The sequence below is a fragment of the Octopus bimaculoides genome, chromosome 20 (assembly GCF_001194135.2).
Source record: "Octopus bimaculoides isolate UCB-OBI-ISO-001 chromosome 20, ASM119413v2, whole genome shotgun sequence".
Lineage (NCBI taxonomy): Eukaryota > Metazoa > Mollusca > Cephalopoda > Octopoda > Octopodidae > Octopus > Octopus bimaculoides.
Genome location: NC_069000.1, coordinates 8,392,015 through 8,408,770, shown reverse-complemented (window position 1 = coordinate 8,408,770; position 16,756 = coordinate 8,392,015). Strand labels below are relative to the sequence as shown.

Genomic DNA, 16,756 nt, shown 5'->3' with positions numbered 1-16,756 from the left:
ATCGTGTTTAAAGTATTCATGTTTGCGCTTTATTGCATTGTTTTTGGATAAAACAAAGTAAGTCTTTTGAGATGTTGTTACTGAGTTGACTAAATGGCCAATATAAGAAATCCTTATCATTGATTCCAAATTGTGAAATTGCTTCACTTTATTTAATTTTCATGGAAAAAAAAAAGCTTACATTCTACAACTGTTCATCTAAGCATGCTTTCAAGACACCAGAAAGAAACCATTCTTATTTTGTTGAGAGATGTGATGCTCGGTTATGTTTTGTCAAACTGGTTTTGCAATTTAGTTCCACTGGTTCATCTACACTGTTATTGTTCTTGGGAAAGGTACTAACATCACAACTTCCTATTTCTGTATTTCTTAAGTCACTGGCTTTGTTTCATGTTTTTGTGTAATTGATGCTTCCAAAAAAAAAAAAAAAAAAAAAAAAAAAAAAAACAACAACAAAATAACTGTAGTTGCTCCCTAATTTTGAGGATACTTTCTTGCTGTATTGTTATTGTTGATCTCATTCATTTATGGAAATCCCCCGTGGTTGCTTGGTTGTTGTTGTGTGTGTGTGTGTGTGTGTGTGTGTGTGTGTGTGTGTGTATGTCTTTCAAACAAGGAACATTCAACTGATAAATACATATTCTGGGAAGACCAATTTACCCAACCCATTCTAACCACTCTTCCCCACCTTTCTGCGAATTTACTGGAAGACAGCCCTTCTCCATCCATCCCCTTCGTCTTCGAATGGTCTTCAAAACATACTAAGTATTGCATCTACATTGAGTAGTATGGAGTGCGTTCTGTGTTAACATATATTTCTGTGATAGGTTATTCTTATATAACCACAACCCACTATTTATTTGTGTATTTTATCTTATGTAATTATAATTTATGTAATTTTTAAATGAGTTTTATACTGTTATGGGAGAATCCTGAACACCCTCACTTGACTGAAGGTAGACAAATAAGAACCATTTTGCACCAGATGTGTGTACCCATGTCACAAAACATATGAATACAAAGATTAACACTACTTAAATGTCTAGAGAGTAAATTAGAAGACTTGATATCCCTATTAGTACCTTCTAATTAGACATGTAAGTATAATGTAGTGGAAACTCATAGATAAGAATAAGAACCCATATAAATAGGCAGGAAGTGTATACACATTTTTCTCGTATATATCTGTCTGTGTGTGTGTGTGTGTGTATACATGCACACACATCCCCTTTGACTGATGGCTATAATAGCAAAATCAATCGTTGATTTTGCTAGTAAAATATTCAATATTGCCTGATGAAATGATGTGGTTATGTGAAAATGTAATGTTGTGTAATATTATGCATACATTGAATAAATGGCTACTCTATGGGAATATATATAGACTCCCCAGCAACTTGGAATTATTACCTTCTGTTCCATATGAAAGATGATTATTTTGTTTCTCTGTTTCTGTTCCATGACTGTATTCAGTATGCTCTTCTGTAAACACGTTCCTTGTTTTATATGGTCGCGGCAATAATTCTATTAATCTTTGAAAACAATCATGGAAAATATAAATTCTTTTTTTTTCCAGGTTAAGCTTCTTATATATTCTCTTTTCTTATCTTTCCAGTTGCCATCTTCTTTTGGTTTTCAATGAGTTTTACTTTTTCCAGATATCATTATTTGTTTGTACAGATAATATTTAATTAGAGAGAAAAAGACAATTGAAAAGAGAACCTGGGTTAATTATTCGAATCATTTTGACAAGTATGGTAACTACTTTGAAGGTTTAATGAGATTAAAACATGTCTTGAGTTGTTTTCCTTACTCGCTGAAGCAATTAAAAATATTAGTAATTGTGATATATGTTCTCCTCTCCCAACTATGTAAATATTTCTAATTAGATTTCTTTTACTCTGCACTAAATAGGTTCACCCTTCTCCCCACCCCTCTAATTAACTATTTATCATTTATTTAATTGATTTTTGAGAAATTATCTTTCAGTGTAGGGCTCTACACGCAAAAAGACAATTAAGTTGATTGTTATAGATTACCAAGTAAGTAGTTTTGTTAAAACCCTCCCCCTCAAAAAAAAAACAAAAAAAAACAAAACAAAACAAAAAACAAAACAAATCAATAGCACTCTAACAGTGCTGGTATGGAGGTGCCACCTTGTAGTCTTCTGTTTAATTATTTGTTTTATTCTAATTTTGTTTTGTTGATGTGACTAATCTGATTTTTTTTTTTAAAGCTAACTTACTTCCACATTTTATCAATTTTAGTTTGATTTGTTTTTAAGTGAATTTTATTTTTATATTGTCCACGTTTGGGACTTTAACTATCACACTCTACTAATACTGATTTCTAATTTTGGCACAAGGCCAGCAATTTCAAGGGAGTGGGTAAGTTGATTACATCGGGGTGTGGCCAAAAGCTTGGGTTTCAGTTTCACTTTTGTATTGGAGCTACTTATATATTGTTTATTTATTAGTTTGGAGGGAAGGGTAGTGCCTATGACCCTTTAGAGAGCCTCCAGGAATAGTGGATGGGAAGAAGGATGGAGGAAATTATGGTGTTACGTCAGGTTAGGGTTTAAGATTAAGGTTAGAGTTTAAGATGAGGGTTAGAATTAGGTGTTAAGGTTAGAGATGAGGTTAAACTGCTTAAATGTAAATGGTCAAGCAGACTGCATTCTAACTTGGCACCAAAGGTATCCCCAAACCAGACACCTGGCCTGGATGCTTGTAACTAAGTGGCCATGCAGGGGCCACATGATGTTGCTAAACCCAGACAAAGGATTAGGTCTACCACCCCAGTAGTTCAGTGCAGGATTTGAACTTAGAATGCAAAGATCTGAAACAGATACTGCAAAACTCAGCCTTCTAATGTTTCCAACGATCCACTTTTGTTGAGTGGTACTTTACTGACCTTGCTAAAAGGATGGAAAGGCAAGGATTTGAATAATTGTGCCAATTCCATGCCAATGGCAGCAAATAGCTAATAATAAAAGCATCACACAGTTTGCTTGAAGCATTGTAGTACAGAAGTTGAAAATGAATGGAAAGAGACAAGGAGACCTTCTAACATTGCAGAAGGGTTTTAAAAAAAAACCCATTGTATTTCAATTGAATAGTCCTACCTTCAGAAGGATACAGTCAAACAAATGTGTATTTAGAGATTCTTTTTTTTATTTTGGACTGCTAATAATAACTGATTGGACTGTTAGTAATAGCTAATTGAACTGCTAATAATAGCCATTTAACCAGTAAATAGCATATCAAAATGTCCTCTTATTGTTAAGCAGGTAATAACCGTACATATCAAAATGCTTCATCATAAAAATAACTGTGAAATTTCTAATTTCTAGAGTCTCTGATGTTTCATAGGATTAGTACTAAATTATTGTTTTATGATATTATGTGAATCGGAAGTCCTGAGCTTGATCTGTTTGATGAAAACCCCTCGAAAACGTGCTCCAACATGGTCACACTGGGTTAAATCATTACTTAAAATATAATAAAGCTAATTGCAATGCTTTAAACCATAACTTAATTAGCTTATGCTTAAATCTGGCTTTGGTCCTGCACTTTTTTTTTTATATATCAAGATGTTTAATATATATATACATACACTGGTCAATCCTTAGTTTAACCTGCCATAAGTTTAATTTAATACAAAATATTTTAACATAGGCAACACAGGCATGGTTGTGTATAGACACAGATATGGCTGTGTGGTTAAGAAGCTTGCTTAGCAACCACGTGGTTTCAGGTTCAGTCCCACTATGCAGTACTTTGGACAAGTGCCTTCTACTATAAGCCCTCACCAACCAATACCCTGTAAGTGAATTTGCTTGTTGGAAAATGTATGAGCTCTTTGTTTGTCTCTCCGTCCATCCATCTGGCTGGCCATCTGGCTGGCCATCTGGCTGGCCATCTGGCTGGCCATCTGGCTGGCCATCTGGCTGGCCATCTGGCTGGCCATCTGGCTGGCCACCTGTCTGTCCAGCTATCTTTCTGTCTAGCTATCTCTCTGTCTGTTTGGCTATTTCTCTGTCTGTTTCGCTATCTTTCTGTCTAGCTATCTTTCTGTCTGTCGAGCTGTCTGTCTGTCTGTCTGTCTGTCTGTCTCCCCCTCCCACCACTTGACAACCACATTGATTTGTTTACGTCCTTTGTAACTTAGCAGTTTGGCAAAAGAAACCTGTAGAATAACTACTAGATTTAAAAAAAAAAATTCAGTGGTGTTGATTTGTTTTGACTAAACCCTTCAAGGCAGTGCCCCAGCATGGCCACAATCCAATAACTGAGACAAGTTGAAGATAAAAGTCAATGTTACTATTTGGAATTTTATTATTAGTTGAGCTAAAGAAACTACAATCACAGATATCACAATTACCCTCTGTTGCCATGGCTTTCAGATTCCCACCACCACCACCACAACCTTTTCCACCACTCCACAAACATCATCATGTCATGAGCGGACATCTACATGTTCACTTGGTTTGCTAGAAATAGCAGCTAAATCTCATGCTCTTTTATTTTGTGGGTAGGGAAAATTTGGTGCAAAGTATCTTCTTCAGAACAATCAAGTTTTGAACCTTTATCTTTGAAACTTTCCACACAAAAAATGTTAGTATGTTTGATAAAGTTACAGACGTCTGCGAATGTGCTAATGTACTGATGTTCAACTTCTGCCCCTGTTCCTCCCTCACTCTATCTTGGTATGTACTTGGGATGGCTGTTTAATTAGTTAATTAATTAAGTGAGCAGGACTGGGAGCAAAAGCATAAATATTCATGACATGCGTACATACACGATTAATAGAATTGTTTGATCATTCATTATTAGTTATCCATCAGTAATGATTATCATCATCATTATCATTGTTATCATGAATAGATTTATCATCAGTGATGAGTATATTAATTTCGTGGGGAATATGGTGAGAGCTGTGATGCATGTTATGCCTTTATCAGCTTTGTTTATTATAGATGTTTTTGATCTAGTTTGGATTCTTTGCCATCAAATTTGAATTCTTTGCACTCAAAGAATTCAAATTTGATTGCAACGAATCCAAACTAGATCGAAAACATCTATAATTGTTAGTAGAAAGTGAATGGAACTACAACCAAGGATTTGAAATCTACTTACATCATTGGGAGTTTTTGAATCCATCTATTTTGCTTGTGTCCTCAAGAATACAGAATCTTTAACTTCATCATCAATTATAGTGTCCTAAATCCTGTCTATATCCCCAGTATTTTGATGAGAAGAAAATGATAGTCCAGTATGTGAAGGCATGGTTGTATTAGAGAAGTTTACTTCCCAACCTTGTAGCTTCAGGTTTAGCCCTACTGTTGGCATCTTGAGCAGTTGTGTTCTGCTACAACCCTTGCCCAATCAAAGCCTTTGTGAGGGGACTTGACAGAGATGGAATTAAAAGAAGGCCTGTCATATATATGTGTGTGTTTGTGCCTCTTTGATTGACATTTTGTGATTGTTGTAAATAAGTGTCACTGTCATACGAGCGTTATCATTTGTTTCCAATCTACCACGAAGACTTGACTGGTCACGGTGAAGTAATAATACTTGCTTGGAAATGGGTGAGGGTCAGTAAAAAGGACTTCTCGCTTGGTTTGTGTGTATGTGTATGATGGGCCTCTTTCAGTTTCTGTGGTTGACCTGGAGATGTAGTGATAAACACTTGCGCAAGAGCCACACAGTTGGACTGAACCTGAAACCAGACCATGTCGTTGGGAAGCAAACTTTGTACCACATTGCTGTCCATGCACCTGTCTGTGTATTTATGTTATTTGATGTTTGTTGTTTTACTAAACCCTTTTTTTTTATCATTGAAGTTCTGTCTTTGTAAGCTTAATAGTTCAATTTTGTTATTGTTAATTTTGACTGGGTGTGTGGGTGGTAAAATTATTTGTTTTATTTCCGTTTCTTTGTAGAATATTCTTTAATTTCTCCGAGGAAAAAGGAAATAAGAAAAAGTGCAGCATTTTCTAATACTTTTTAAATGCTTTGTTTTTTTGCATCAGTGAAATTAAATACAGGAAGCACTCAACAACAAACCTGATTTATGTGTTAGTTCGACAACGCACATAGATTAATTAGTACTGAGTGACATCATCATTAGTATATAATATGAAGCCTGTGTTGTGACCCAGATGGAATAAAGTAAAAGAGATGGCAGTACACCACTTGATTGTTCAGAAAATTGTAATAGTATTTGTGGTAGTCAAAACAACAGGAAGGAAAAGCCTTATGTATGGGTTTGCGGTAGTCAAAACAACAGGAAGGAAAAGCCTTATGTATGGGTTTGCGGTTGTAGCTTGTGAATGAGTCAACCTTTACTAAATTTGTCACATGGCTATTTTTTCCAGTCTAAGGTGTGTGTGTAGTAGATATTTTATCAGTTTAACTGCAATACCCTAGATTTGTAAATCATTTCTCAAATGTGCGTTTCACTGCTATTGGTCACAACTGATGTACTTTTTAGGCCTGAAGAGAAATCCAAGCCTTTGAGGTACTTCTTTTGGTTATGTCATGTGTTGTCACCTGGAAACTTCATTAGAGATTGTGAAGTTTCACATTTGTAGAAGTTTGGTGGGGTTTTTTGGGTTTTTTTTTAGCTGTGCGATCTGTAGTGAGTGTTTTGGCAACGATAAAAGGCAGAATGACTAAATTGCTATGTTTGTTATGTCCCTATGTTTGTTATGTCCCTATGTTTGTTATGTCCCTATGTTTGTTATGTCCCTATGTTTGTTATGTCCCTATGTTTGTTATGTCCCTATGTTTGTTATGTCCCTATGTTTGTTATGTCCCTATGTTTGTTATGTCCCTATGTTTGTTATGTCCCTATGTTTGTTATGTCCCTATGTTTGTTATGTCCCTATGTTTGTTATGTCCCTATGTTTGTTATGTCCCTATAGAAGGATATTTTCAAGGTCTCTGTTCACAGAAGCAGCTTAGGGTTGGCATGGTGTATCTATGTGCAGAAGATTAAGACTGCACTTATCCGCTTTCCATGCTTGTGCAACAAGACATGTCCTAGCATGGAAAATCAGTGAGTAAATTTCTGATGCTGATAAAACAAGTCAGAAAACTAGAGAAATTTTAGAATTATTAAATTAGATTGCTTCATATGTGGTATATTTAACACAAACACACATATATGTATATATATATATATATAGTGTAGTATATTGCCACTTAAGTGTGGCTGACCCCTAGGGGTGGATGTTACTGTTGCTTTTAGCCCCAGGAGGACATCTCCTCCAGCTGGCTTGATGTCCTCCTGGGGCTAAAAGCAACAGTAACATCCACCCCTAGGGGTCAGCCACACTTAAGTGGCAATATACTACACTTTATCGTGCAGTTACTGTTAATACTTCATTTAGAGAATTAACATTGCTTATATATATATATATATATATATATATATATATATACACATACATGAACCAATCCATCTAAAGTTACTGAATGTTTAAATATTCAGGACTTCTTTGTTGGACTTTGACACTTCTTTCAAAAGCTGACAATTTACAAATATATGACCTTTAGTTACCAACCACATAATTAACCTGTTAGTGTTAAAACCAGCCATATATTCTGGTTGTCTTATGTTCAAACTGGCTAGATCTGGCCTCTCACACTGACCCTACACTGTCATTTTAAAAATAAATAGCTCATATCACCGAAAGCTATGAGATAATACCTAATTAATTCAAAATGATATAAGTAAATAAGCATTACATTTGATAGAATAATCTGAAAGCTAAGGTGTTAATTAATTTCATTAATTTCAAAATATTTATACTTTAGTATATAGATTATGCTGTCTTTTCTTTTGTTTTGTTCAATGTTTAGTTGGGTAAATCTTGGTGCTAATGTAGTATTTCATTCTTATTAACTGTTCCTTACTAACTCATTCTGATAGAAATATATTGATTTATCTATAAATTTTGCTAAATGATCTCTATGTATTATAGATAGGTGTATATGTGACTGCCATACATAAAATAGTCTACTGTCGTGTTGTATTCCCAGCTTTGAGTTTTGAATAATGTTTGATGACTAAGTAAAAGTAGAAAAATTACGTCAGTTGTGTGTGTTGGTTTGTGTGTGTGTGTGAAAGATGGGAAGATACAGATGGCTTAAATTTCAATAACAAAATATGTATCATGTAAAGCTGAGTGAAATTGAATGTGTGACTGAAACTATATATATGTATATATATGACTGACACGATTTCTTTGGGCGCAGATCCATGGCCTCTCAAGACCGATGGATGACGACGACTACTACTACTACTACTACTACTACTACTACACACACACACACACTCTGTCTCACATGACTATTTATTTGGTATTGGTTTTATACTTATAACTTGTCACTGACCTATATTGACAAGTTGTGGTTCAATAATGACCGAGATTGTTCATTTAAAAATAATTGATGAAAGATTTTGGCTTAACAAATGACTCTTGGCCCTGCCTGCCATTAATCTGAGAGGTCCATTAATTCCTCTGAAGTCTGCTTCATTCTTAGCCCACAAAGGCGAAATGAAATTGAGAAATATCTACTCTTATTAACTGTTACCAATGACATTAGCTTTCTTTTTCCCCTTTGTCCCAAGTGTTTGGCAATTGAAGTTGTTTTAATTTCTTCTTAGGATTAAGTTGACCTCAACTTCTGGAGTTCTTCACATGAAGAGTGCATCCTCTCTTTCCATGTAGAAATCAAGGAAAGGAATGATAACCCTTAGCCGTAACAGTTACAATTGTTCCTCTGTTTAATAGAGAGTGACTAGTAGAGTTTGAACTTGTGATGTTGTGATTCCTGCCTGTTATCATTCAGTGTTACTCTGATCAACTCTCTTTTACATTCTGTTCTACCACCACTGGTATGAGTGTCATTGAAAGTTCAATATTTGGCTTCCTTTGTGGCATATTATTGGCCAATTATTATTGAAAAAAAAACAGACCTTTCTATCTCCAAAATCTGGTGGAACTGGTGATGGAAGACATAGAGACTCTAATGTAGGAGAAAGGATGACGTCAAAGAATAGTAATTCCATCTTAGGAAGCGACTGGCACAATCTTGGTCTCTCTCTTTGGTGTTATTAGATCAAAGAAAAAGACTAGGTTACGACTTCTAATCAAAATTTTGTATATAGTAAAAAACAAAATGTTTGAAAATCCTGTTTCCATTTGATTTTATGTTTTGAACAAGTTCTTTTTAGACGAAGTTAAATCTGATCTGTGCTAATTATTGACAAAAGTCTATGATTAGTTTTGATTTTTTTTCTTATCCTGACATGCCTAGAATTTGAGAAGAATTCATACAGACTGTGTTAAAATACTGTATCAACATTTTACAAAAAACAGCTATTGAAATTTCTTTAGCCTTTCCATTCTATTGCTGTGTGTGTGTGTGTGTGTGATATATTTTAAGTGGGTATTGAATCTTTAATCTGAAAGTGTTTGTATGGTCATTTTAAAGCTTTGAACTAAAAATTCAGACCCCTTTTTTTTAAAATTCTAAACTTCTTAGCATATAATAATTTTTGGTTGTTTTGCTTGACATACCAACTATTTCTTCTCATTCCTAAGCCATAGAAAATTCCAAGTTGTCTGTTCGTGTTCCAACCATTATTGACATATTTATTGCCCTGGCCCAAGGTAAGTTATGTAATTAGGTGGAAGAGGTGAGGATTATTTAGTGAAACACTGGTTGTTTTTAGGGGATGATAAATGGAAGGCGAGTGCATATATATACTCTCGCATACCTACGTTACAGAGTTCATCAAAAAAATGTCTACACACTTCAGGAAAGGAAAAATTTGTGTAAATATTTTAATTCAGTGTCATTGCAATTTATTCTGTCTTGTTACAATTTGATAAAACATTGAAATAGGCATTTATATTTATAGGGGTACTTATACAAGTTAAATATTTATACAGATTTTTCCTTTCCTGGAGTATGCATACATGTTTTTGGTGGACTCTGTATTTATGCAGGCAGATAAATATACACAAATACTGCCAGATAGGCTGATATGTAACCACGTACCTACAACATAGATTCACTGACATGCAAATATATACACACATATCTATACTGCAGTGGGCAAACATAGGTATACAGTTGCTTCATATGACTGGAATGTTCTCTTCATTTCTCCAGTTCTTTTTTAGGATAAGAATCCCATGGTTCTATGATCTTTTTAACGAATTCTCTCTATCAAAAAAATTATTATTCCTATCTTCAGAGAAATGAAAAGAACATTCCACCCCTATTAAGCAACCATATACTAGCTTTTACCGGTAAGCCTCACATGCACACACACACACACACACACACACACACACACACACACACACACACAACACTCATATTATGTACACTGTCATATAGCCTTACTTACACACTCATTTTCAAAGCTACACACACACACACACACACACACACACACACACACACACACACACACACACACACACACACACACACACACACACACACACAAAAGCGAAGCTGCTAAACTTGCAAGATATGTCCAAAAATGTCGATGGCATTGATAATGTTATATCTGTGGACGAAGAGGTACTCAAGCATTTCTTCAAGATATGACATTCCTATTCAGTACCATCTCTATGAAAGAATGCCCAAAATAAATATAAAAGGTGTTTCTGATTTTGCTTAAATTCATTCATTAACACATAAGGAATATTTCCATAAAATATTCTGCTAAATACAAACATATCAGGTCTGACACTGTTGTTTAGGACAGAACACACAAAAAATAAAAAATACCCAAATCTATGAACTGTTGTAAAGGTTAGTTGCTCAGATGATGTGCAAAGTGGAGATTTCATTCAAGTTTGGTAATAAAGACAACATTTATTGTCAACTGCTTCAAAACTTATTACTTCTCTATCTCGATTATGAATTTACATTTATACCAATGAACATTGGTGCACTAGTTTATGTTACTAAATGTTAATAATCTGGGACAGCTAAGGTTTTGAAGTAAAGAAAGGGATCGACCAACCTGTATACTGCACATTCAGTCTGTAAGTGGAAGAATGAAAGTGAGTCTTTTCCAGTATTCAAGATGTGTCTCTTTTGTGTTGGGGTTTTTTTCTACAGTCAATGAAAGAGCTTTGTTTCTTAGAAACCAGTTCTTTCCTTAAAGAAAATGTCAAAGAAATAAGGAAAACATTGAAGCATTTGTGCATATATGTACACACATTAAATCTTGTTTAAGTATTGAAACCTATTACAGAAATTATTATTCAATAGGTATTTTATTGTCTCTCTCTCTCTCTCTTTCTCTCTCTCTCTCTCTCTCTCTCTCTGTGTATATATATATACATATACATATATGTATGTATATATATATAAACAAAATTAAGGGGTCAGCAACAGGTTGCTTCACCACATACCGAAGTTCAAAAATAGCAGCTAAAAATGCTGAAACTCCAACAGATATCAGTTACCCGCAACTCACATAAGCAAAACAAGAAGAAAAATAACGAACTAAACTAGCCATAGTTTAGTTCGTTATTTTTCTTCTTGTTTTGCCTATGTGAGTTGCGGGTAACTGCTATCTGTTGGAGTTTCAGCATTTTTAGCTGCTATTTTTGAACTTCGGTATGTGGTGAAGCAACCTGTTGCTGACCCCTTAATTTTGTTTATAAATGTATAAGAACTTTTAAATAAGTTCCACACTGATAATGGTGCTTACATACCGAAGGGCTTGGTAAAGATGATTAATTATTAATTTATTAATAAATTGATAATCCTTTACCCTTTTAATTGTAATAATATATATATATATATATATATATATACATACATACACAGTAGAAGCTCAGTTTCTGAATCATACTCTCTTCTGTCTTTCTCATATTCATTTAATACAGTAGTACCTTGGTTTATGAATGCCTCTGGTCACGAATAAATCATGCTCTATCTATCTATCTATCTATCTATCTACATGAAGCACGATTTATTTGCGATCAGAGTTGTTTAAAAACTGAGGTACTACTGTGTATGTATATATATATATAAACTGCTATCAGTAGTTAGTACCTACTTATTTATCAAAATACTCCCAATATTTTGGAGAAAATAGTCATTTCATTGGATTCATTTCATAGATTCATTCCAACTTTATTCCCCAATATATAACCTACAGCTTTCACTGAGGTTTTTTTTTTATGCTGTGTGTTTTATTTTTGCTATAAACTTGTGTGATATTTTAGAGATCTGCTCATATTAAACTGACAACAACTGTAGACGAATTCCTGAATCTAATTTACTTGAATTTTTACTTCATTCCTTCATTTACCAATTTCAAAATATCCAATAAACATTCATTGCAAGTTTTTATTCTTTTTGGCTGAAAATAATTTTGTGCTAACCATTGGCAGTATTTATTCCAGTTCACATATTCTTTGCAGCTTTGGTTACAGAAAAGCTCACTTGCTGTTTGTCAAGAGTATCTATGCTAATTGTTTTCCCCCTCTATTAACATCTTCTATTCTAAACTCTTTTTGTGATAGAAACTATTTCAGTTGGGATCTTTGAGCAGAATATCCGTCATAAGTTGGCTATTGCAATCAACTGCCTTTCTAACGAAGCTGCATGATTTTATAAATTGTTTATATCAAATACATGCTGAGTTTGCTGATTAATCGACTGCCTCCACTCACTTCACTGATTCTTTCTTATTTCATCAATATCCTTGTTGGAATCCCCTAATTTTTTTGCCTATTTGTCATCGAATTATGCTTCTTTTTGCCTAATCCACATGCACACACACATATATATATACACATGCATGCACACACACACACACACACACACACATATACACACACATATGCACACACAAACACACATACGCATATGCACATGTGTATATAGATATATACACACACATACATACACACATATATACACATATATACACATATATATACATATATATATATATATATATATATATATATATAGCACTGATCACTTTCCAGCACCCATACCATCATCCACACACCTAGACATGCGCACACACACACACGTCAAAGTCACCAGCCCCTATCCACACGGACATACACACTCTCACATACACACACATGCGCACTTTCATTTTGGGATCTCCACTACTTTTTTTTTATTATCTTCCCTTCTTCTTAACTCTCCTGTCTGGCATTCGCCATGATTCATCACTAGCCACCAAACCTTTTTTATTTTCTCTATCTGCTCATTTCTGTGTTCCTTTCTGTTGAAGAGCGTAGGCTTGAAACATAAAAACCTTTCTCACTTCCCGAGCGTTAAACTAATACATCTGTTTGCTGTTTACACACCCGTCTTTGCGTTTTTTTAATTTTTATTGTAAATTCCAACTATATATACATATATATATTTATATATATATTTATATATATATATATATATATATATATATACACACACACACACACATTCATTCATTCATTCATTCATATATATATGTATATATATATATATATAGATTCATTCATTGGTATATATATATACATATATATATATATGTATACACACATACATATATACACACACACATACTCATATCTGTGTAAATGTATTATTTGTATTGTTTTCTTCTTGCATGTTATTCTGTTGATTTTTTTTTTTTTTTTTTTTTTTGCCAGTCAATGTATCTTTTGAAAATAACTCATTTATTTATCAAATGTCTCAAATTAATATCCATGATTTTATTATCGAACACTTGATTTTTAATCCTACCCTAATTTCATTCTCCCCTTATTTCAATAGCTAGAGGAAAAAATATGATTTATGTTTGCAAAGTTAAATAAGAAAATTTATCCAGATTCTAATTCATAGCTAGAACCCTTTTATTCATATCCTAAATGCTTTAGGAAGTTTCCTTCGAATGTAAAAGAATATATTGAATTAGTTGGCCATATTTTTGCTGCTTTGGAGAAGAGTTGCACAGTCTGGCGTTGATTAATTAGTTGCAGTCTTAGTTTGTCATGGTTTAAGGCAACAACATGTCCTGTTTTTCAGAATGTGAATTTCTCTTCTTAATCAACATGACTGTTTGCTAAACATTAAAATGTTAAACTGAACATCCTTTAATCTGAATTCAATATTTTTCTCAGATGAATCCTCTCTTTCATCCCTCTGGCTTCTGATAATACATTAGTAGATGATGTCATTGACTTCAGTTTCTAGACACAGTAATAATAATTTGGATAAATATATAATTTAACCAATCAGTTGTAATGAATTGTAATTATTCTACTCCATATGCTAAATAAATATTCTGTTCTATTCCATATATTAAATAACTATACTAGTTCATGTCCTTCAATACAATATCTGTTTACAAAATGATATAACTGATTTTCTTCTTACTAATGAACTGTTTTCTTCGTTATGGGTCCTCTCTTTTAGATTCTCCAATGGATTCAGAATTTGTTGATGGTTATGATGGGAGTACTATTAAACATATTGGTATGTAAGCTTACACATTTTATCTTACCCATTACTTTTTAAAATATATCAACTTTGCATCTTATAAGGATTTTGTTTTACCTAAATTACAATCCGGTTCAGCCTACTGCCTCCCATCGTTTGTGAATTTGACAACAAAATACTTAAACCTCTCCACTTGTCTCAATGATGTTTCATTAACTTGCAGAGTGCATTGGGAAGATTTCCTTGAGAGGATCATTATCTCAGTCTTTACAAGTCTTATTCTCATCCCTGTCTGCATGAAATGGTCAACCACATTTATAACCAGCATCTCTCCCCCCCGCTCTCTCTCTCTGTTTGTGTGTGTGTATCATCATCATCATTTAACAACCGCCTTCCATGCTAGCATGAGTGGGACGGTTTCACAAGAGCCGGCCAGGCTGAAGCCTGCACCAGACTTCTGTGACTGTTTTGGCAGGATTTTTTACAGCTGGATGCCCTTCCTAACACCAACCACTCTGCAGAGTGTAAATATAGATAAGTAGATATTTGTAAATATAGATAGGTAGGTAGATAGTTAACTGATTCTAAATGTAGCTGGCCACTTCATGCTATGCTCAGTTTATTATATCTTGATATATTTATTTTTGTTTTTTCTTTTCATGCAGGACGTTACATATGGTCACTGCTTAGCAAATACTGGATATTCATCTGTGCTGGAATGATGCTAACAATCGCAATACAAGACAGAGTAGCTTACAGGCTCATCTATTTGATCTTCTTCCTCTACTTTGTTATTCTGTTCCAGGTAAGGACATATTCTCTCTTGACATTTCTGATGGCATGCAATGTAGAGTTCAGCTTTAGAATTTGCTTCTCCATTCTCCCTAATTGAAAAGAAAATGTTAAATCATGTACAAAGTCATTGTGTGTGTATCCATTGAATTGGTGGAAAGTAAAAATAAATAAATGAAGGCATAAATAAGTCGAACATATCGATAGTATTTACAGTTGTGCGAACACACACACACACACACACACACACACACTCGTTGAGTGTTGTCTTTAAGTCATATAGAGTTAGCTCCCTTGCATCCATCTCTAACTTGTTTTACTCAATTTGCAACACACGTTCAGATTCATTCCGTTCATTTTAACTGTGAGCAGAATTTAATCTTTTTTATTAAACAAATTAAGTGAAATTGTTTGAGGAGTGAAATTTCTGTTTATGACGAAAGAATATTAAAAATATGAGTAGTCAACATTTTCATTCTGAGAATGCTTATTAATTTACACTTTCAAATATTTGTTATATAATGTGTTTGTTTTATTTGTGAATATTCACCTGTAGTCAAGTGATGGCTACTGAGGAAATGAAGCGTTGATGAAGGACTTGTGAGGGCTGTACAAAGGTGCAAAATTAAGAATTAGTGATTAGTTTAATGAAGAATTTAGTATAAAGGTAGGAGTCTAGGCTCACTTCTCCTCCTCCTCAAAATGCAGTAGGTAACCCAGTGTAAGCTTTGGATGTACAAGAGGTATAGTGGAATCACATGCAGGCTTTATGTGGCAGATGCACAAGGGCAAGTGGTTCCTAAACTTATTTTGGTGTGGAATCCACTATTTCATTTTCTAAAAATTCTGAGACCCCTACATACATTCTAAGGACAATCCTAATGATCCTAAATTTAGTAAGACATAAAATAGATAAAAAAAAAAGTTTTTCTCAAAAGTATGGTTATTCTACCACCTGATTGACATCAGTGGGATTAACAGATAATCTTTGATTAAAAATTATGGGTATCTTTGATTAAATAATGGTTATCTTGGTTTAAAAATTGCCTGTCATATTTCAGTAAAATAAAATGGTTTTTCATGCTGATTGAAATTACAATATCTCTCCTTCAAAGTTTGGAAACCTTTTCTGTGTGTCTCTAACCTTCTGTGATATTGGTATGCTTGTAGCTCTCCTACACCATATGGCGTCTGACAATGTATATTTTCTGGTGGGTTGTCATCATTTATTCAATGGCTATACTCTGCATAATATACACCTACCAGTTCAGTCAGTTCCCAGAATACTGGCGAAATTCAACAGGCCTTTCAAAAGAAATGTAAGTATTGTCATGTAGTGTGTGAGTTTTATTGGTAGTAGCACTCTAAAATTCTATTTATCATTTTCTTTATTTTGATAAGTGTGTGTGCATGTGTGTCCATATATATATATATATATATATATATATATATATATATATATATATATA

General features: G+C 33.9%; 1 protein-coding gene across 8 annotated transcripts in view; it reads left to right on the top strand.

The window, feature by feature from the left end:
• LOC106877583 (piezo-type mechanosensitive ion channel component 1) overlaps nucleotides 1–16,756 on the top strand; it is a 141,934-nt gene that overhangs the window by 62,751 nt on the left and 62,427 nt on the right. For all 8 annotated transcript variants that reach the window (XM_052975090.1, XM_052975089.1, XM_014926523.2 and 5 more), the window contains 3 exons: nucleotides 14,472–14,531; nucleotides 15,161–15,300; nucleotides 16,458–16,606. In XM_052975090.1, coding sequence (XP_052831050.1) covers nucleotides 14,472–14,531; nucleotides 15,161–15,300; nucleotides 16,458–16,606 — 349 coding nt within the window. The remainder of the gene's footprint in view (nucleotides 1–14,471; nucleotides 14,532–15,160; nucleotides 15,301–16,457; nucleotides 16,607–16,756) is intronic.